This window comes from Rhinolophus sinicus, linkage group LG01 (genome assembly GCF_036562045.2).
Source record: "Rhinolophus sinicus isolate RSC01 linkage group LG01, ASM3656204v1, whole genome shotgun sequence".
Taxonomy (NCBI): Eukaryota; Metazoa; Chordata; class Mammalia; order Chiroptera; family Rhinolophidae; genus Rhinolophus; species Rhinolophus sinicus.
Genome location: NC_133751.1, coordinates 176,798,048 through 176,821,193, shown reverse-complemented (window position 1 = coordinate 176,821,193; position 23,146 = coordinate 176,798,048). Strand labels below are relative to the sequence as shown.

General features: G+C 39.3%; 1 protein-coding gene across 2 annotated transcripts in view; it reads left to right on the top strand.

The window, feature by feature from the left end:
• The window catches only part of RFTN2 (raftlin family member 2), a 55,470-nt gene extending 33,685 nt beyond the window's left edge, over positions 1–21,785 (top strand). For both annotated transcript variants that reach the window (XM_019750748.2, XM_019750750.2), the window contains exons 7-10: positions 645–766; positions 1,924–2,027; positions 14,593–14,671; positions 20,306–21,785. In XM_019750748.2, the coding sequence (XP_019606307.1) occupies positions 645–766; positions 1,924–2,027; positions 14,593–14,671; positions 20,306–20,581 (581 nt within the window). In that variant the 3' untranslated portion in view covers positions 20,582–21,785. The remainder of the gene's footprint in view (positions 1–644; positions 767–1,923; positions 2,028–14,592; positions 14,672–20,305) is intronic.
• The last annotated feature ends 1,361 nt before the right edge of the window (positions 21,786–23,146 follow it).

Below are 23,146 nucleotides of genomic sequence, written 5' to 3'. Positions count from 1 at the left end.
TTTTGGCCAGCTGGTTATTGTCAACTATTCAAGAAAACGTCAGAGAGGCCCTCCCTTAAAACTTCCTTCCCAGCAGGAATTCTTTTGACAATGACTTCTGTGTAGGATCTTCCTGTTACCATTCTTTATTTTTTTTTAAGCATCATTGAGGTAAAGAATTGTCCTGTGTTTATATTCTTTGAAGACATCTTACCTCGCTTAGTTTTAATATTACACCTGTAAATTTCAAGGATTAACATTTTTAATGTTGTTTCTTTTAATGGTATAATTAACATGCGTACAACGTACAGATCAGAAACCAAAATTTGATTTGAAGGTGAAGTCATTTGCAGATGTATTTTAGGCTCAGGAAATCTTCTTGCCTCTCACTGTATGATATTATTTTATCTTGTTTTTGTTATTGTAGTTTTCATATTTATCGTTTGATTTTAATTCAGTGAAGTATAAAATTGTCTTGACCTTTGCAAAAAAAAAAAAATTAACCTTCAAAGAAGAAGAGGGTGTTATTGATTGAGCCATAACCTGTGTTCATTAATTGATATGTTTTTCTTTAAACTTCCGATAAGGGTTACTCAAGGATTTAAACAATCTTAAGAGACACTTAGTATTTACAACTCTTCTTAATTGAATCCTTTTCCTCACAGGGGACCATTTGCCTAAATCTTTGGAAGGGTTCTTTATCTATGAAGAAGAAGGCTCTGGAGTTCCAGGTTCCAGTAGGAAAGGAAATGATGCCATCGTAGTAGAACAATGGACCGTTATCGAGGTAATCTGCAGTTTTCTGACAATTTAGCTTTACTTTTATATTTAGTTTAACATGGTAAAGATCTTCATTGTCGAACACGTGCAGTAGCCTTCAGACACCTTTGTGCAGTGTTCAGAATTTCATCACAAATGCGTGAACAAACGTCTTTCAGATCTGTGAACATGGCTTTACCCAATGCTCAACTTTTTTATAAGACAGCAAAATGATTACCTATACACAAATAGCAGTAGATTCCCAAAGAGTTGGCTTTCTAATTCTAAACAAAGTCCCCCAGCACTGAGATTCTCTTTACACTTGCCAGATGGTGGAAAGTGAAAAAAATTCAATTACTAGTATTTTATCTCCAAGTAACCCATGTGAACTATCAAAGGCAAAAATATCCAAAAGGTATTTTCTCTCTCAGCAGGCCAAATATGTACACACAGCAATGTCCTTCCTAATCAGAGATGACACTGCTGCTGTGTGCCCTCTGAATTCAGATATCACCAAATGGAGCCCTTGAGGTGAATTCAGGTATATTGTGTTGTGTGTAGGAGGCAACAGCCTCTTCCATAGATACTGCCGCCTTTCAGGTCTTGCAAAGGTTAGAGAAACATAGCCCATTTTCAAAGCAACTAGAAATCCCATTGAGGGGAATAAAAAGGATTTGGGGGAAAAGGTAAACCTCCAAGGAAAAATCAATGCCAGCTGAGGAAGAAGCAGTGGACTTCCCACACCTAAGCTCCTCTCACCTTTCACTCGCCAGTTCTCACTCTCCACTCTGGTCCTCACCTCCCAGTCCTAAACCAGTGTTTCTGAAAGCGTGGTCTGTAAACTAGTTGGATCCAAATCACCTAGGGAGCTTATTGAAAATACAGATTCCTGTCCTGCCCCACACATTAGTGTCTGATGCCAGCACAAGAAGAAAGGCCCCCACTTTGGAGAACCAGATGGAAACCTCTCTCCGCTCTGATCCGCAGTGTTTCTAAACTGGTTCCAGGGTTGGAAGGCAGCAGGTAGCAGAAAAGGTAGCCCAGGAAGACTGCAAACTGGTGAAATGGTACTTAATGGAGCGTGAACTCCCCTTACTGGAACGCCCATCGCCCTTTACTGTAATCACTTGTGGAGCTGGTTGTCTCTGCCATGACTCTGCGCGGTTATGCTTACCCACCACACAGGGCTGTGAGATCAAGACGGATTACGGCCCTCTGCTGCACACTCTGGCTGAGTTTGGGTGGCTCCTGACCAGCGTGTTGCCTACACCGATACTGAGACATGACAGGTAACGCCAAAGTATCCTTACATACTCTCTTGTAATTCTAAAATACGGTTCGTTTGTTAGATAATTCAATTTAACAAATGCCTATGTAATGCCTACAGAAAGCATTTCCCTGGAATTCTAATCTGATTTCATGGACCTTGGAGATCAGCACATGTAATCCCCTCCAGTTATATGTGTACACGCTGTTAGTCTCCTTCCGGAGGGCAGAGCCAGCGCAGGGCCATGGGAGAACGACTCCCGGCTCAGGGCTGCTTAGCACTCCGAACGCTGCCTCTTCCTGGAAGACGGCATTCCTAAACCCTCTTTTCTAACTCAAGGTGCCGGTGCTTTCCTAGAGTGAAGACTGAGTGCCAATAAATCTGCAAACAGGGACGCACCGCCCCCTCTGTAGGGCCCACGGTCCTGCTTCTTTGCACTGCGTGTGCAGAGCTGCGGCGCCCAGCGCACAGCCCGGATTAGGCCTGCGGCGGCGCTGGGGAGGCGGGGAGCCAGGAGGGCCGCGCTTCGGCCTCCATTCCCCCGCCCCCTGCGGCCCGCTAGGTTACCTTTCACCGGAGCACCGACTTGCTACGTACCTGTCGCCACTAAAGTAAATGCCTACATTAGTGCCAAAATGCCAACACTTCACAAATACCAACAATTCCTTTTCTCCTTTTACTAACTTTCCCTATTTCCTTTCCTGGGAAGGAAAAATTGAGTTGTTTTTTTTTTTTTTTTTTTTTGAGAGTGAGAGAGACAAATTCAGTCTTCTGTATAAAGTGCTTTGCTATCCCTTGGACTCAGATCTGTTCCTTCTGCCCTCTTTGGCATCCAGCCAATGATTGGCTGTCCTGCCCGGGGCCAGAGACTACCTACAGAGGACAGCACCTGAGCTTCTCCTCTAGCAGAATCAGTCGTGGTTTAACATTCTGAGTAAGTGTCAGGTGTGGCTGAGGAAGACAACTCCTCCTTCCTTGGTCTGTCTCATCCACCCTTCTCACCTTCTCTGGTTTTCCTAGTTTAGTAATTTACCAGTATCCCAATGTCCCCACAAACTTTAAAAACATTTGATTGACTTGGCTCTATAATAAAGCCACACCTTCTTCAGGTGGGGAGAGAAACAAAGATGGATACAGAGAGCTTTAAAAGGAGGGATTAGAAGTAAGCAAAGCAACTAATCTGCTTTTCTTCTCAGAGATCTGTTGGTAACTTCTCAGATTGTGATTGACAACTGCCTGAAGCATTATTTCCCATCTTTTTAAGATCTGTGACATACCTGTCATCACAATACAGCAGTAATTTTCAAGATTTGGTCTTCCAGCCAAGCAACATGAATCACCTGGGGAGCCTATGAACAGACACATGCTGGAGGCCCACACCAGTGGGACAGTCAGAAGATTTGAGGGTGGGACCCATAAACCTGCATGCATTTCACACGCTCCTGAAGATGATTACCACTTGAGGAACTTTGCAGGAAGTAGTGAAATACTGTTTCCCCAAAAATAAGACCTAGCCGGACAATTAGCTTTAATGCATCTTTTGGAGCAAAAATTAATATAAGACCCAGTCTTACAGTTAAATAATACTTTTTACTATAAGACCGGGTCTATAATATAATATAATATAATATAATATAATACCCGGTCTTAACTGAGTCTTATATAAGACCCAGTCTTAATGGGGTCTTATATAATATAATATAACATAATATAATATAATACAATACAATACAACATAATACCAGTTCTTATATTAATTTTCGGTCCAAAAGACGCATTAAAGCTGATTGTCCAGCTATTATTTTTGGGGAAACACAGTAAAAGGAACTCCTGTCCCCTGCCTTTCTACTACCCCTCACTGTAAATCTGCCAAACCATGGTCTGTCCCACTCCCCATCCTCCCTCAGAATAATTTGTATATCTGGACTTCTCATCTCTTTTTAGTCATTCTCCTAGGTGCATTATTTAGGGTTTCACTTGGCCTATTACGGTTAATCCTTCCTAACAGTACTCTGAATTCTGAGCCTTTCATGTTCCTTTTTCTCTCATGAAAAATACATTAAGAATCCTCCCTCCCATTCACTCAGGGCTTCTGCTCTCATGAGTCTAAATATTTCCTAGTGAAATGAATGACTGACTGGGCACTAAATTAGACAGCGAGTCCTGAGAGCTGGATGCTGAGCCACAGAACACGGGCTGGATCTCCTTCAGCATCTCCTGCTTCTGGTTGGCTTGGGAATGAGGACAGGACAGACAGTAAAGGTGGGAAAGAAGGGCTTGAGTATCCTGTGAAGGGGGGCGGTGGAGGAACCTCGCACCACACTTGACCAGTGTGTCCGGGATGCTGCACTGCATAAGGTCACAAGCTGGACCCAGTGAAAGGGGGGCCCACTGGACTGAGAAGTGGCTGCATATTCTATTTGGAGCAGAGGTAGCCCCACTGCCTCACCACCATTCCAGCCGTTCTGTACCCCTCATATCCACCACGGCATTGGGGAGTCAGCATGGACGTTTCAGGCTTTTCATGCGGGGGGGGCCTCATCTTCACATGGAACTAAAATAGCAAAGGGGCTAAATTGCTGGGCTGCTCATTAAACTACTGCTTGTAACAGTGAAAAACTGGACGCAGTATAAATGTCTATCAATAGAAACTGGTTAAATACATTATGAACTATCAGTACAATAGAATAATATGAAGCTGATAAAAAGAATGAGTATATAGATCTTTATTGTCATAGAATTCTCTGTTGGCAATTGTTGAGTTAAAAAACAGTTTTGGGAAACCATTATAGTGTCATCCCAATTTTTAAAGTTTATACATTTTGAATATATCTAGCAAAACTCTGAAAGGCTCCATAGCAAATCTAGTGAGTGGTTAGCTCTTGGGATTATGGGTAGGGGAAGGGAAAAGTGGGGTTTCTACTTTGTCTTTATATGTTTTCTATGATTTGAATTTTTCCAAGGAATATATGTTTATTCTGTGATTTTTTAAAAAAAAAAATCGCTTTAAAAAGTAAAAAAATCAATCAAGTAATAAAAAGATGTGGAAGCTGTCTGCTCTGCAGGACCCTGTAGCTGGTAAAGCTTACACTTAGTACATAACCAAGGGCTTGCATTCAGGTAGGGACAGGTCAAGTTTATGTATTATGTAATGTAATATAGTAACTAATCAAGGGCTAAATGAAGTACTTCAGTCTATAGATTCTATAGGAGTATTAAAAAGAAGAGAGAGGGGCCAGCCCGGTGGCTCAGGTGGTTGGAGTGCCATGTTCCTAACACTGAGGTTGCCGGTTGGATTCCCACATGGGCCAGTGAGCTGTACCCTCTGTGTCCTACACAACTAGACTGAAAAACAATGGGTTAAATGGAACGGGGCAGGGTGGGGGTGGAAGAAGGGGAAAAAAAGAAGAAAAAAAAACAAGAAGAGGGTATAGATGGTCAAAGTTAGATGGAATCGTCAAATAGTGATGAGATTCCAAGGCAGCATCACCATTTAGCAGAACCCCACTTAGAATCTGCTTTTGATCCTAGATAGACGGTAGTAGAAAAATGTATTTTAATAGTAGTAATTGCCCTTATGCAACAAGGTACACTAGAACATACAATGTCTAGTGGTTTTTCATATGCCATGAACATTATGCAACATTGATGTTTGCTTTGTTCCCTCACATTTTGTAAGTTAGGTACATCTAAGAGCCTGAAGGTAGACAATCTAGGATGAAGGTAAAGGTTGATTGTTGATATCTGTTAACATATATTACTGGTAAAATCTGTTTATCCTCTGGCTTTTTATTTTTGTCCAAATATGCTGTCCCTGTGACAGTCACATGCTGGTCTTAGCTGTTTCAGTGCACACTAAGATAGTACTCACTGTCAGCCTTGTCATAGAAAGAAAAATATTACATACAGTTCAGCTTGGACCAGGTGGTGGATAGAGCCTGAAAGTTCTCAGCCTCTGAAACTGGAAGACTATTCCAAGCTTTGAGCTACATAAATCTCATTTTAATTACATTTTCACCATTAACTAGCTATAGGACTTTGGGAAGTCACCTAACCTCTTTAGGTCTCAGTTTCCTCATCTGGAAAACAATAGCATCAACTTTACTAGATTGTCATGATAATTAAGTGAAATACTGCAAAGTATCTACGCAAGGCCTATGCATAGTGGGCTAATAGAATAGAGCTATTATATGGGACCTAATCCTTTAGCTAAACCAAAATCCCTAAGAAGTTGAAACCAATTGTGCAAGAATGATAACTTGGCCTGCCCTAAATTGTGATATTTCAGAAAACGTAAATATTTCAGTTCACTCTATACAAAATCAGCACTGAGGATTACAAGTCAGTAAACGAAACAGAAATAAGTAAATAATGGCACTATAAAGATACATGCTTACAAGTATGCTCACACCCAGAAAAATGAGTACCGGTCATGATCTTTCTGTTGGGGCCCACATGTCTGAAAATAAAACTTAGAACTACCGCCCGTGAAAACTTTCTTCCTTAAATATCTTTGCCTCATATACAACAGTGTTTTAAACAATTGCAACTTTTTCCTACTCTTCTATCACCTAAACCATAACTTGAGTGTTATACATAAGGTATTTTCCCTGGTTTCTTTCATTACTCAAATATATCCGATTATGGGATCGCATAAAGGTATTTTCGCAGTGTGTCCCTATGTCAAGGTTGTTGTTTCATTATCCTAGGCAATATTACACTGTCAATAATTAAAAGTGTGTTACCATGGAAACATTATAATGTGGTACTCTGATATCATCGTTATTTCAGGGTTACTGTTGTCAGCACTGAAATCTTGCCAGAATCCCTTCTTAATTGTCATCCCTATATATTTATACAAATGGGCCCAATCCTTTCCTTTTCAAAAAAAATCAAGGTGAAAATTGATATTAACCTCTTCAGGGCAAATCTGGTAGAGGATCAAAATAGATGACCCAGCAGCTAATACAGCTGACCTTAAAATAATCACCAGAATAAAATGGAAGTTGGAGCCAAACTTCTGTTTGGCTACATTAGCAGGGTTACTCCTCTCTCCCCAATAATAATCTGGGGCAGGGGCAGGAATGGGCATTTTAATATGAATGAAAGGTGATTCCAATATACTTTCATAAACACTGAATTATTACATTAAGAAAGAGAGAGAGAAAAAAAGCATTTTAGAATCAAGTTATACTGTACTGAGAATATAAAAGCCTGGTCCTTAAGGACAGGTATGAATAACAAAAAGAGAAAATTATCTTCTCATTGTGATGTGAAGGGATGGGGTGGGGGGGTTGCTGCTCCCCTGTTCCATTTTCTGTCACTCCTGCAGAAAAGGCCCTCAGTCTTGTGGTCCCCACAGCCCAGAAGCACCAGAAGCCTACATAGTTATTTGAGACACTTATGTGCACCAATAATTCCCTCTAAACCCTCAAGTGGCAGCCAAAGCAGGAGTTGCATATTTATATACAGTCGAAGGAGAGGTTGCAGTTTCATGTTTGGTCCTTTTCAAGCAGTTCTCTTTCCTTTCTGATTTAAGTACTGTGGAAACAGTATTGTGTAATTTAAACTCAGTAATCTTGCAGTGAGCAACATTTTGATAAGGCTACACTTTTAAAAACTAATCAGTTTGTCATTATACATACTTCCAGTTATCACTGTTCCTCACCTGAACTTAAATTTTTAATATTTTGTTAAAAATATTAAAAATATTTAATATTTTTGTAATACTAAAAATTACAAAAAGGGGAGGAGGTAAATTGTGGTAGTATCCTTTTTTGTCTCTCACACACACATACTAATACCTGAGAAACAAAGCAGAGACAAAAGGCAAAGGAACTTGATGACCAAGCACATAGTTACAAAGATGCAAGCTAAAATTTAATTTTATAATTTTGCTTTTAAAAGCTTAATTTTTACTTCATATTTTAAAAGCAGGGTTCTACTCATTTATTTCCAAGTTGCCATCATTAAACCATGGCAATAAATTAATGTGTAAGATGATGCAAAACTAATCAGACAATACACATTAACCTAAAATTCCATTTCTTTTAGTCTAATAGATTTTGAAACCATAACTGAAAGCTTTTAATAAGAGTATTTTTGTTTCACCAGTGACTAAGCAGTGGCAGATAAGCCACTCATTTGAAACCAGCTCAGTTGTATTCAACCTGATCCACATTCTTGCATTTTATTTTAAACAGAATGTTCTTTCAGTTCAACTCAAATATTTACTGAGTGCCTGGTATGTACAAGGCAGTATTTTACACACTCTAGGGGAAGACTGTTGCTTCCAGGCACTCATAATGTGCTTGGAGAGACAACACAGTCACAAATAGGCAGAACAGATCATGACGAGTCCTGCAGTGGAGGTCTAGAGCAGGTATTCTCAATTAGGGGTGATATTGCCCCAGAGGGTGAAAATTAGTTATGCGAGGGTGAAAAATCTTAGATATTATTATGTTTTGTGGCCTTCCAAAAGGCCACAGTACATAAACAGATAAATAGCATATCTTTGATATTAAAATTTAATGGGAGAGGCGAGAGGAGTTGGGCGTAGAATATCTAAAAAGGTGCCTTGGAGATATGGAAGCAACCTAAGTGTCCATCGATAGACAAATGGATAAAGAAGAGGTGGTACATATGTACAGTGGAATATTACTCTGCCATAAAAAATGAAATCTTCCCATTTGTGACAACATGGATGGACATAGAGGGTATTATGCTAAGTTAAATAAGTCAGCTAGAGAAAGACAAATACCATATGATCTCATGTGGAATCTAAAAAAAACAAAATAAATGAACAAACAAAACAGAAACTAACTCATAGATACAGAGAACATTTTGATGGTTGCCAGATGGGAAGGGGCTTGAAGGGGATGGGTGAAAAAGGGGAAGGGATTAACAAGTACAAATTGGTAGTTACAAAATTGTCATGGGGAGGTAAAGTAAAGCATAGGGAATATAGTCAATCATATTGTAATAACTATGTATGGTGTCGGATGGGTACTAGACTTTTGGGGGGATCACTTCTTAAGTTATATAAATGTCTAATCACTATCATATACACCTCAAACTAATATAATAGTGTATGTCAACTGTAATTGAAACAAAAAGATTATTTTAAAAAAATTAAAAGGCTCTGTGAGGAAGCAATAATGAAAAAAGAGTTGAATCTAAGGCAGGTCAATATGATAGGGGACATCATACAGTACAGTTAAAACCATTTTTGTTAAAACGCATATGTAGAAAGTGCATAAAATACATATGCGCATAATTACAAACACTGTGTAATTACCACTGGACAAGAAATAGAATATTGCTGCTACCTCAGAAGCACCCCATTGGCTATTTGGATTTAAATCTTTTGCCCACATTTAAAACTGTGTTTTTAAGGGTTTTGTTTTTTTTTTACATATACTGAATATGAGTCCTTCATTTGTTACATATACTGAAATTATCTTCCCTAATTCTGTGTCTTATCTTTTTACTCTCTTTATGTCTTTTAATTTACAGAAGTTTTTTATTTTAAAATAAGCAAATGTATCCATTTTTACCCTTTTTGGTATGTTGTTTAAGAAATCTTTTCTTTACAAAAGCAATTGGGAGAGGTGAGGAGTGAATTATTTTTAAACGTGAGTATAACATGAGACATTTTAACATATCAAATTAATACAAAATTCTCTAAGCTATAGTTATGATAGGCTGGGGTGCCTAAAGAATACGTTTTATGAAGCTTAAAAGATTCATAATAGATGTCAATGAACTTCACTGTTGTAAAAAGACCTAGGAAGCCTTTTCTCTCTCCTGCAAGCCTTTGCTCACTTGCTATGATTTTTTTACATGTGTTCTCTGGCATCGATACATTAGCACAGAAACCAAATGGCCACTTATTCATACATAGTCTTTGATTCTTCAAATATTTACTGAGTACCATTTTCAAAGGAGGCTTTCTACTCATTCATGTGGACAATGCTGAGATGAGGAGACAAGTTACTCAGGTTGTGTAGACCTGGCAGGAGGGAAATGTGTGCACCAGCGACCAACCAGATGACCTGGTAAAGGGATTAAACTCCATGCCAGGGATCCATGGGAGCCCCGAAAAGCGGGGGTTGCTCTTCAACTGAGGGATCACTGAAGACTTTCTGAAGGCGGTCACCCTTGAAATGAATGTCCAAAGATGGGCAAGCTGGGAAGAGGCAGAGGTGGTGGCCAGGGAATTCCAGGTGGGAGACTGTCACAAGCAGGAATTTAGCCACGGGCGACTGGATTGTGGAATTCCCACTGACCAAGCAAATACGACCCTGGTTTTTATATTTTAAAGACTGTAGGAAGAGTCTCCCCCACCTACCCATAAATTCTAAGAACTCTAGCTCTGTTTCATAGATGCTTGAAATCATAAGTAATACTGGACCAAGCAGAAGTTCATGTTGTCCTTCTAACTTGCTACAAAAAAAAAATTTTAATTTAAATATCACTATAGATATTTTCAAACTATGATAGAATTGCTTTTTAGTTTTACTTTTGTTTCTTGTTTTTTTTTTTTTGTTTTTTTTGAGTAGTACTATTCACTCTAATGCAAAACTGAATTCATGAGGGAAATTTTTTTATTGAGGTACTTTTCTTTTTTATTAAATGTATTGGGGTGATGTTAGTTAATAAACTTATATAGGTTTTAAGTGTACATTTCTACAATACATCATCTATATGTTGCATTGTGTGTTCACCACACAAAGTCAGTTCTCCTTCCATCACCATAGATTTGACCCCTCTACCCTCTTTTACCACCCCCCACCGCTATCTTACCCTCTGCTAACCACTTTTAAGGCAAAGCTTTCAATGATTCATCTTTTATATGGAATTTGAATACCACAGGTCATGAACTTGCTCCCATCTCTCTCCTTCCTTTGGCCATACCAACACCAGGACCTGTATGATCTGTTCAAATAGTCTAATTGGCCCAGGAAAAATGAACACTTGCTTTTATTTTCTTCATTATTCTCCACTACCATCCCGGAACAGTATAAACTGAAATCCTAATTTATGAGATGCCACAGAAGAGGCTGCACCTTTTTCCCCCCTGGTAGCTATTTACTTATTTATTTTTCAATTACAGTTGACATTCAATATTATTTTACATTAGTTTCAGGTGTAGAGGAAAAATCAGCACTTTTGCAAAATAGTCTACACTTATCCATTTATTATAAAGTTTCCCAGTCAGAATAGAATTAAACTAGGCCACTGCTCTCTCCCTAGTCAGGACGTTACGGAGTTCATCCTATGCTTGCTGTAGGGATAGTGTGGTGTTGTGGGAATCAGAGGTGACCCAACACAAACCTCTAGGTCTCAGTTTCCTTATCTAAAATGAGGAAAGGAGTATCTTCTCTGCCCACCCTAAAGGACTATCATAAGAAACAAACATGCTCATTTACATGGGAAGTACTCAGTACACCAAAAGCACTACACAAATTGAAGTTACTTTTTCCAGTTTAGCCCATAGGATCTTCTGTTACTGGGAAGCCAGACTTTTTCTTGATAGTCCCTTGATGCCATAGCAAGCCCCTGTCCCTTAAAGGGCACCCAAATGCAGTCTTCTTTTTGTTTTCTCATGAAATACATGGATTAGAGAGGGAGGAGGAAACATTTATTGAGCATCTACTGTGCTCAGGGTCTGTGCTAAGAACTTTACGTTCACCATCTCACTGATATCCTTAGAACCATCTCTGTTTTACAGAAAAAAAAACAGGAGGCTCAGAAAGATTGGGTGACACGCTCCACATCACATAGCTACCCTGTTTCCCCGAATAAAAGACCTAGCCAGACCATCAGCTCTAATGCGTCTTTTGGACCAAAAATTAATATAAGACCAGGTATTATATTGTGTTAAGTTATGTTATGTTATGTTATGTTATGTTATGTTATGTTATGTTATGTTATGTTATGTTATGTTATGTTATATAAGAACCGGTCTTATTTTACTATAAGACCGGGTCTTATATTAATTTTTGGTCCAAAAGACGCATTAGAGCTGATTGTCTGGCTGGGTCTTATTTTCGGGGAAACACAGTAGTAAGCAGCAGAGCTGGGATGCAAAGCCAAGGTCAGGCTGACTCTAGAGCCATACGTGCTGTTTCACCCACACTCGGCTGCCGCTCCGATAAATACATCACAGAAAAACTGCCATTTTGTAGTGTAAAGCTGTAGAACTAGTCCAAGCCATTTCCGCTCGCATCCAGCACGTTTTGGATGAAAATTTCTGTAGGGAGGACATGAGGCCCTGCCCTCTGAGAGCATCCAAGGCATTTGAAGCATTCTCTGGTCTCATAATGACTCCAGCAGTCAAATCCTGTCAGAAATTTATGCTGCAGGGCAAGTGTTCTACACCAGACCAGAGAATGGAATTACCCCAGGAGCCATGGAGACTGTGAGGGCCTTGCTTGCCCTCACAAATAGTTGTCGCTCTGTAAGGCTTCAGACCTCTTTCTCGTAGTTCTACCATGATTAAATTCTCCAAACCGAAAGGAGTTCTACAACTCACAGATGTTCTGAAAATAGCAGGACCTATTTTAAGTCACAATGTCCCTGAGAAAACCAGAGACTTAGAGGTCTCAGATGTTTCAAACTGAGGATCTGGCTTTAAGCGCCTCTCAAGAGATAGGAAGACACTGACCTTCCAAAGTCTTGTGGGCATCCAGAGACTGCCCTAAGATAGTTGACCTTTGAGAAACTATCTCCACATTTACTGTTTTACCAGATTAGTTATGGAGGAGAAGCCTGCTCTGGGACAGACAGTACGTCCCAGGGCATTCAGACTTGCCCATCCCATAGTCCTTTGGAAATAACTTATCTCAGGGTCACCCACAATCCCTACCCGGACATTCTCCTGCTTTCTATTCAAGAAGAGTAATTCTACCCTGACCCATCCTTCTCATCTTTGGATAGTTCTAGGCCTAGTTCCCTCACATGATTCTCTACATGGATCATTACCCAGAAACCTCTATTTTCACATACCCTTTCCCTTGACTTTTCTCCCGGAAAATTTTTGATTCTGAGACATCCCTCCCACTGTTAATCAAATGAAATGGAGGAAGTGGAAGTAAATTACATTTGTTTTGCTCTTCACGCACATCGACTTATTTCTCCTTCACAAGGCCCCGATAGAAAAGGAAAGTCAGGTGATTTAAGGACTTCACTACAGTCATCAGCTCTTACGTGCTGTGGTAGAGTCAGGATTTGAACTCAGGAACTTCTGGTTCCAAAGCCACTGCCTTTTCCATTATACCCCAGGCCTCCCAAACACAGATGGGCCTATTCTGTACACTGCTAGTCCCTTCTCTGGACACACACATCATTACTTATGTCTCCTGATAGTTCAAGTTGTTCCCAAAAGTTACGATATATTTCATACCAGGCATTTTCTTCTAATCTGAGGTCAAATTAAAATGAGATTAGACTAGAAACAGTCTTTTACAAAGAAAAAGAAGAAAAGAAATAGTCTGTCATTACCACTTTGGGGGAAGGTTTTTTTTCCTGTTCCTCAAAATTCAACTGTATCAGTAAAGTTGGGATAGGGTTGACATATACCTCTGAAGGCGGGAGTTTCAATGTTGCATTTGTTTTCCAAAAAAAGAGCTCAGTATAAAATGCAGCTAATAGTGAGGTTTTGTTCGGGGTTTTTGCATAATAAAAGTTGTAACTGAGCAACATTAGCTACAGACACTCCTCCCCACAAATCCGTGGAGACTCTGTGAAAAGCATTTCAGAGAAATCCAAAACCCAAGTAGTCTCTGGCACAGGGTAATTGGCCTGGATGATAGTTAAATAAGGAGAATACTGAGTAGCTGCCTACAAAGGGGCATCTGAAAATAAAACGAGCTGTGTGTGGCTCCAGGCCCCCCACTGAAAATGTATATAATATTTCTCACATGTGGCAGCCCAAATGGGTCCCTTCTTTTTAAAAGACACGTTTGACAGTGTGAACCAAGAAGCTTAAATCATACTCGTTTGACTTAAGAACCCCACTCTTGAGAATTTATCTCAAGGAAATAAGTCATAAGACTAGGAACGTTATACACATTTCTATAGCCGCATTATTTATAATTAACAGAAAACTGGAAACAATCTAATCTTTCAATAATAAAGGAAAGGCTTCGTACATTTTGGTATTTTTAATCTTTGAGACACTGAGCAGCTATTAAGAATATGATCACAGTGTACAAACGATGAAGGGCGTTTGGTGAAAAGTACAGAACACAGAAATGCAAATGTGCAGTAACGGTTACAGACATGCAGAAACACAGGCTGATAGAGACTAGGAAGGGACACAAGGAGATGAAAGTAGTCATGTTAGCACAGTGTGGTTACAGGTTTTAAACATTAAAATTTTCTTTTGTAATGATCATATTTAGTTTTCGGGGATTTCTTTTCCCTGTTTTTTTCCAGCTGCAACTAATATAGAATCATATTTCTTAATTATTTTTGGATCGGAAGATTAGTTTACCAAGGACACATGTGGAATAGTCTAAACAAGTGTGAAATACACAAAATTACCAAGTCACAAATACTCATGCTCTTTTTTTGATTTGCAGTGAAGGGAATTTGGCTACAAAGCAGGTTGTGTTCCTTCAGAGACCAGTTATATGGAATTCAGCTGCTCAAACACCAGAAGTGAGTAATATTGATGCTTTATGAACTGAATGTTATATTGGAGCATTTAATCCTTAAACTCTCATTGTAATTCTAAATGGTGAATACAGATGAGAAACTGGTTTTAAACAGTCTTCTGAACCAACATATAACAAGGGCAATGTGCCAGCAACCCGGCAGCATGAGACAGTTCTGCAGGAGGTCGATATGCCACCTCAAAATAAAGATTTGGCATAAGGATTATTTTGAGCTGAAAGCGATTAATAAACATCAAACACAGGAGGAACACTCTGCACTCCTCCTTTCTAACAAAAAGCAGGGCATAAATTTCCCTGCTTAAAGGTGACATAAATTTCCATTTGTAAAGTTGTCTCCCTCTCCCCTACCAGAAAGAGGAGACAATCACCAGAGATAACTCTTATCCCTGGAGAAGGCACTGACTTGAGTCTGCATAAACAAACCTTACTAAAACAACCTCTGTCTCCCATTAGTTTACCCATCTACTTACCTCCTACAGTTTTCTACCTCTAGAAGCCCAAACCCCTTTTCTTTTGTCTAGTCACTGCTCCATAACTTATCGCATTTTGTTAAAGTGATATACAAGTTCCTGGGTCTAACTGCCAATTCGGGTTCTCAGTTCTTCCTTGCGAAGCCTCCATGTGCATCCAAAATAAGTCCTTTCTCTGGTTAACCTGTCCTTTGTCAGTTTAATTCGTAGGCCCCAGCCACTGAACCTAAGAGGGTAAAGTTTTTCCTTCCCTGTAGTTCTAAGTCTTGTGAGTGAACGTGCCTCGTCCTGCAACGGAGCTGTGCAATCTTGTCTATCTTGACCTCTGACAGTACTTTTATGTTGTCTCCTTAAGTTCACATTTTTTCAGCCCTTGGCTGAGCCTCACGTCTTCTTGTCCTTACTGAATGCACAGCTAGAATAGTATCATTGAATGAAGCAATCTGTGCATTAATAAAGCATAACTTTCAAAACAGGAAATTTGCAAATGGACAAAAAAATTATTTAAAGTGATTCTTTTTCTGTATATCAAAAAATATTGTTTTAGAAAACTTTTAAGTTTTTTAAACTAGCAAAGTCAGACTGACAGTATATATATAATACAGCCATGTTGTCTCACATTAATTTTCGGAGGAATCTTTCAATTAAAAAAAAATGTGCCTGACCACTGCACTGTACACCTGAAGCTGAATAATACTGTATGTCAACTATAATTATATATATATATATATATATATATATATATATATATATATATAGTCACAGGCTATGGAGTACAGCATAGGGAATAGAGTCAATGGAATTGTAATAGATATATACGATGTCAGAGGGGCAATAGATTGGGGGAGAGGGGTTATCACTTGGTGAGTGTGAAATTGTCTAACTAGTACATTGTTTTGTACACCTGAAACTAATAAAAAAAATGAAAGAAAGAGTCTAGCTGGCTTAGTAGATAAGTAGGAAGAGGTAGAAAGGTAGATAGGAAGATGGTTCCCCATGACAGGAGAACAGAGAGATCAAGTACATAGATATTAGAAAGACTGCATCAGAGCCCACAGGTGAGCCGTGACTACCCCACAACCCCAAGTTCATTAAGAAATATTCTGTCAAGAAGAATCAAGGATCAGTATATGTAGAGAATGGCCAGAAAAAATTTTCATTCTTCTTTCTCCTAACCCAAAGCAACTTTTCACCAAGCTACAGCCTTCTCTTCTCTCTTTCTCTCTGTCTCTCTCTCTCTCCCCTCTCTCTCTCTCTCTCAACATTTTACAAATGGCCATCATTTCTGAGGAAAAAATCAACAGAATTGACAGCCTCATGGTGGGAACGATACTGGCAGAGCTCATAACATCAAAAATAGAGCTGCAAGAGCCAAGGCCTCAGGTACTGAGAAGAGATTCAACACTGCTCGGATGTCCCCTTGCATCTGTTTCAGCTTCTATATGTGTATGTGCAGAGGGCTTCTTAGGAGATGAGCGTGTCTGCCTCATCACAAAGCAAGAACTTCTTTATCCTCTGGGCAGTGTGGCCATCCCAGGGAAGGCCTCTGATTGGATCTGATTGGGTCACGTGCCCACACAGAGACGAAGGTGGCTAGGAAAGCTGTCTGGAAATGTTGTCCATGGCATCCTTTCCCTCCCATGCTTGAATGATTTTGACATCCCCAAGCCGGAACCACCCAGGACATATTCTGTGAACAGACAGGGGTGGTGTCTCTGTGTGTTTTAAAATCTCTCACTTCAAGTGGTACTAGGGCTGCACTTAGACTTACAGTAGCTTCCTAATCCTCCCCAAGCCTGAGACACACAAGGAGGAAGAGAAATCCTGAATGTCTACTCCATGTTTCTATTGCTTTATAGACCAGAGTTTTTTAGCTACTCTGCCACTCTGTCCATCACAACACTGTCACAAACAACGCAATGTCTTATGATTGCTGGTATAATTCTGACTTTGTTCTTTGGTTTTTGTTTTTAAGAGACTGACAATAACAAATGAAAGGCAATGGTAGGACACCCTAAATTCAACTGACCTGTCACTGTGTCTCACGTATTTGAAATGGGTCACCCATTTTTAGTAAATGAGAATGATTCTCAAATGTTAATAGATTTATCCAGGCTGGCATTAGATCTGCATCCAAATCCTGGTATAATTTCTCCCAATTTTATAGTGAAAATGTCAGAGAAAAGGGAGAAGATACCTGAATGAGACTGCAATGTAGCATGGAAAAATCTTTATTGACATAGAAAAATATTCAAAAGATAGTGCTAAGTGGAAAAGCTGTACATATCTATGTGTGTGTATGTAAATACACAGCTACTTAGAGACGAAAATAGTAAAATACACCAAATTTGAATGGTGGTATCTTTGCCAAGATGGGATTGTGGGTGGGTTTCGTTTTTTGCTTTGTTTTTGCGAGGCTTTCCACATTGAACGTATATTTTTATAATTGAAGGAGAATTTTATTTGGGAAACACACAAATCTTTGAGCACAAATCTACTCATATTTTTTGCAGATGTGGGTAATATAAGTATGAAAAGAATAAGACACGTGGGCTCCAGTTTGAGGCCCGCCATTCCCTGACCTTGGACAAAGGGCCTGGGTCCTACCTCTGCAGAATGAGGGTTACAGCAGATAATTAAGGACTGCTCAGGCTTCAGACTCCTACACTCTTGAGTTATAAGAATGCTGCAGTTTGATTTATTGGAAAAGCTATTTCGTGTGGAGTGAGGGTAGAGTAGGGGAGGTGTTATCATTGCTGAAGAGTCACATGGTAAAAAAGAAAAGTGATCTGAAATCTTTTTTAAAGTTATTATGTTAGGTATTTTGTCATCTTCTAATAAGTATTTGAAATTTGCATTTGGTGGCTGTTTACTTGTTAATACTTATCTAAAAGTGAATTACTATGAAAGCCTTATTATTCTGAGTAATATCCAAATTTTACTAAGAAAATTCCCATTGAGTATGTGACAGTTGGCCTCTGTTGGCTGATATACAATAACAAATTTACGGCAAAGTTTACCTTTGGCCCCGGTGCTGCTGAGGGAGGAAAGATCCAGGCAGCCAAATGCACCCCGGCACTCTGCCCTCCCTCCCATTTTCATTCAGTCAACGCAGAGAGGTCATTCATGAGTGAATGCATTCTTTGTGCATGTGGGAAAGGGAGCTGGTAGCCAGGCTTGAGAAAGGAGCCCATTCTGGCACTACCCGTCAGGCCCGCCTGCAGCCAAAAGGCTATATCCTCACTGGCCAGCGTCCCAATGCCAGGGAGAACACGCCATTCTCAAATCCTGTATCCTGTGTAAGAGGAAATCTGTCAGAGTCCACTACTTGTATTAAATTCAATGCATTTGGTGAATGAATATAAAAAGGAAAAGGATTTGAGATCGGGTATTGGTATCTGATAAATGCAAGGGACTAAGAGAAAATGTCACTACCACCACACTGTGTCTGATTTGGGACCACAAAGATGAGCCTTTGTTGAAGCAGAACCACTGTAGACTTTTTCCCTTAAACTTGAGCCCGAGGACTCCAGTGATTCGCCAAGAAAAAGTTGAGCTAGCTGCCAACACACTCTTTTCTATGCAGCATGCTGATGGCTGCATATTCCTGTACAAACAATGTCACAAACACTGGCTCCATAACCACAGGTGGTTACATTCCACAGAATCCAATTTAATAAAGCTGTTTCCTTTATATATTTGCCTTGAAAACCAGTTCAACAAACCTACGGGTTAATAAACTTTTGTTAAGACTAGCCTGGGTATCTGACTTCTATGGGCTTTTTTTTTTTTTTTCCCCTAAGAATTTTATAAGTTTAGCCTTACATTTAGGAAAATGTAGTCCTAGTTCCCAAAAAACATAAATGAACTTTCAGCAAATAAACCCTTTGTAAACTGGGAAATTACTGTGCTTTTTAAGTTTATCTTTTTTATTTTTTTTTAGAATTTTATCATGTTTTTTATTTACACTTGTTCCTTTGTGTGTGTGTGTGTGTGTGTGTGCGCGCCTACCGTGTTTCCCCAAAAATAAGACCTAGCTGGACCATCAGCTCTAATACATCTTTTGGAGCAAAAATTAATATAAGACCCGGTATTATTTTACTATAAGACCCTGGAATATAATAAAATAATATAATATAATATAATATAATATAATATAATATAATATAATATAATATAATATAATATAATATAATATAATATATATAATAATATCGGGTCTTATATTAATTTTTGCTCCAAAAGACGCATTAGAGCTGATGGTCTGGCTAGGTCTTATTTTCAGAGAAACACGATTAAGACTGTATGATTGTATTCTAATCTTATTCTATGTCATATTTTATGTCACGTTATCAACAGTAAAGAAGCCCTCGTAAGGAAATCAGGAGTCTGAATACCCACATGTTGAGCTGCTTCAGTTCCCTCCCTGATCTCTCCTTTTATTGATGTAGATGTCTTATTTTGATTTATGTCTCCTTGGCAGAGACCTTGTTCTCTTTATTCTGAACTACACCAAAGACTGTCAGCCCTCAGTGAGCATTTCATAGCAAAAACGTTCCCCCTTATGAGACCGTCTGCAGAATGAGGAATGCGCTGGCCACTCCCCAGGTGTCAGGGAGAAGAGGTCTGCAGCGGGACAGGAGAGGGGTCCGCTTGACCCAGGAAGATGCTCCAGGCATAAACTCGGTCTGAATTATCTGTGCCTCTCCTGTGCAGCCTATTCCTAAGTCAAATGGGTGTGAGGTGGCCACTGAAACACGTTTTCTGCTGTTTAGATCCCAGTTAACACCGAGAAGAAAAATGGAAACTTTAATGTATTTCTACCCTGCTTTGTTCCCCAAAGTATGATCCCAACAGGTTTCTCTCCTCACACGTCCTTGGAGGCACAGACGTGTACACAACCCACCTGCCAATGACAAGAAAAATGTGCCGGGAAGTCACAAAGGGGTGTGAAATAGAAAGAGGGGTGCTCCTTTGCACTTGGGGAGAGGAGGGAATGTGAAGGCTCTGAGCTGGTCCTTGAAGATGAGCAGGATTTTGAAGGGAAGCAGAGAAAGGACAATTCAGGCAGGGAGCAGTATGTGCTAGATCAGAGCGACCGGAAAGCGCCCATCTTTTTAACTCCTGGCCACCCATCTCTGTTTCAGAGGAAAGCCAGCCGGCATATAAAAGGTGATGACAGGAACAAAGCCACCAATAGGAGCATCGGATCGGACACGGCTGCGTCACCGTCACAAGCTCCAGAAAACAGAAAGCCGCCAGAGGAGGGCCTCCACTCCCCTAGAGAATGCTGGATGAAGGAAAAGAGGCCAGCACACTACAGCAGCTTCTCTGGGTTCAGCAGCAGTGACAGTGTCCTGCGGGAATTAGACGACGGACAGTTTGATCAGGAAGACGGAGTCACTCAGGTCACTTGTATGTGAGCTTTGAAGGAAAGCAACAGAAGGCGCTGTAAATAACTATGAAAATAACTGCCAACTGACCTTCTTGTATTTCTTTATCTGCATTTATGTAATACTTCAAATTTTTACAGACTCAGGCTTTCTTCTAATTTACGTAAACTTTGGCTCAACAGCCTAGACGAGGAAGAATAACCAACATATTTGTAAATTTAGAATCATGTTTACACTTCCCTCAACTAAAAACATCTGTTGAAACAGATGTCTCATTAGGTTAATTACTGATAATCTACTTCAGTTTCTCATGAATGTACAAGGTATACTTTTCTTACCATTCCTGGTAAGAAAACTGAATATCTCAACCAGTATTTTACCTTATTAGAAAGTTCTCAGGAAGTTAGAGTCTTACTTAAGCTGAAAAATAATGTCTGTCTCCCTCCCCCCACACACCCATACACACAAAGGGCTAATTAATGAAGTACCTATTTCCTGAATATAACAACTAATCCAAATTTTATCTTTAACTATGACATGTATATGCAAAGCAAACCCCTATTTGTTAAAATATTCTTTGGGAAAAAAAATCCTTTTTGTATGTCTTTGCTTTTAAAGGGTCACCATGTTACCAACCCTGTACTGAGTCATTGAGCTTACACTTTGTTATTTCTAATAGCCTAGAAACAGAGAGCAGAGCAGCGTCCCTTAACATTCAATACGGAGAGAACCCACAATTTCAACAGTTAAAAACCTTAGCAGACAAAAAGAATTTTCTTTTTTATAAATTACAAATAATATGAAAAAGGAAAACATCACCTTTAAATGGAAACTGAAGTCTTTTACATCTGTCTAGATTTGAATTATGCTTTTATTTTGATTGGTGAATCATGGAGAATGTGGAAACTCAGAATTTTCAACCCCATAGGATTAGAAATGTGCTCATAGCACATGCAATGTGTCTAGGGACCTAATTGTTCCATCTCTGCTTTGCCTGCTCTAACAGGGATGCCTATGCCTTGTCCAGACTTTAACAGATGAAAATGCTACAAAGATGAAAATGCTACAAAATAGAGGATTTTCACTTATCTATGAAAAGCTTACTTTGAAATGTGGGAACCTTCAAGTGAGTTACAACTGACTTTGCCATTGATGAATTCAGCATATTATATATTTTTATTAGCATCGGTGTTGACATTATAAGGTCATTTGAATAATAAAATGTCATTTGTTATTGGGCTATCGTTTTATTGAACACAAATGCTCATAATGTTTTATACACATGACAGATATGTATTATGTGTTATCAAATACATAGTGGAACTAGGCCAATCTCTATGAATTGTTAAGATTACAATGGAATTACTCCACATCTACCATGCTGAAGCATTACCGCTATAGGTATAAAGGAATTTAGGAATATTCTGCTCAGTATTATTCTGTGGAAATAGCTATCAACAATATTTCCAGAAATGTTTTTTGTTTAGATTTTTAGATGAACCTGAGTTCCATATTCAAGAGTTTTCGGTAGAAATAAGCATTACTTGCAGAGCCCACAAAATGCCATGAGTTAGGAAACCCAGGGAAGGTACTTGGAAAGATCAGACAGTTTTCCCAACGCCAGAGTCCATGAGAGGTAGAGGCTCCTGTGTCAGTCAGAGTACCGAGGGGATTTGAAGTGGTAAAAGCAGAGACAGAAATTTATATTTGACTAAAGGAAAACTCAGGAATATATCAATCACTTAATCTTTTAAAATTTGTGTAAGCATACTTTCTTTTTACAGTTTGCTTCTAGTCTTTGTTATTTCTTATTTTAAAAAAACGTTTTATTCGAATAAACTCAGCAGTCGTATCCTCAAAACTTATTTCATAAGCATGTAATCCAACAATTACCCTTAAGTTAAATGGAAAATTTGTATTATAGTGAATAAATAATGACCGAGTAGTTCTAGAGTATTATATATAAGTATGTGTAGCTCTGAGTCTATTCTTTAAAAACAAAAAAAAAGAGGGTAACAAAACTTGGACTCTATATGCCTAAGGAGTTAAATGTGACTAACCTTATCATTATCTGTCAGTTGTATATTCAGTTCTTTTCATAACACTATGAAATTCCTTAGGGGCTCTGGCTTGTGAATGTTTTATACCTATAAGTCATGATGAAAAAGTATCACAACCATAGATGTGGGTGTGCCATTCCGCTATTCCACTTGGTACAGAATCTATGGCACTTTTGTCTTCGGTTTCAATAACTACTTGCTAGTTCCATCCCATCTGGGTTGAATGTCACCCTGTTCTCTTCCATGGACAACATGAACCGCTACTCACCAGAGAAATCACCACCAAGCTGGAGCGGCTGTGTCAGTGCCAGTACAGTTGTTATCAATGAGAGATGGAAGGAAAGGTCACTCTCTTAAAGAGACTCCAGGGCTTTCAGGAGTCTTCAGACACCCATAGAAACAGGAGGCAGAGCCATAGTCAATCTAAGTCACAACCAACTCCTGGTGATTTGTTTTAGCAGGACCAGGTATTTAGATATACGAATATAAATGTACCAGACACGTTTTCATTTTTTGCATTCTGGATGAGCTGAGG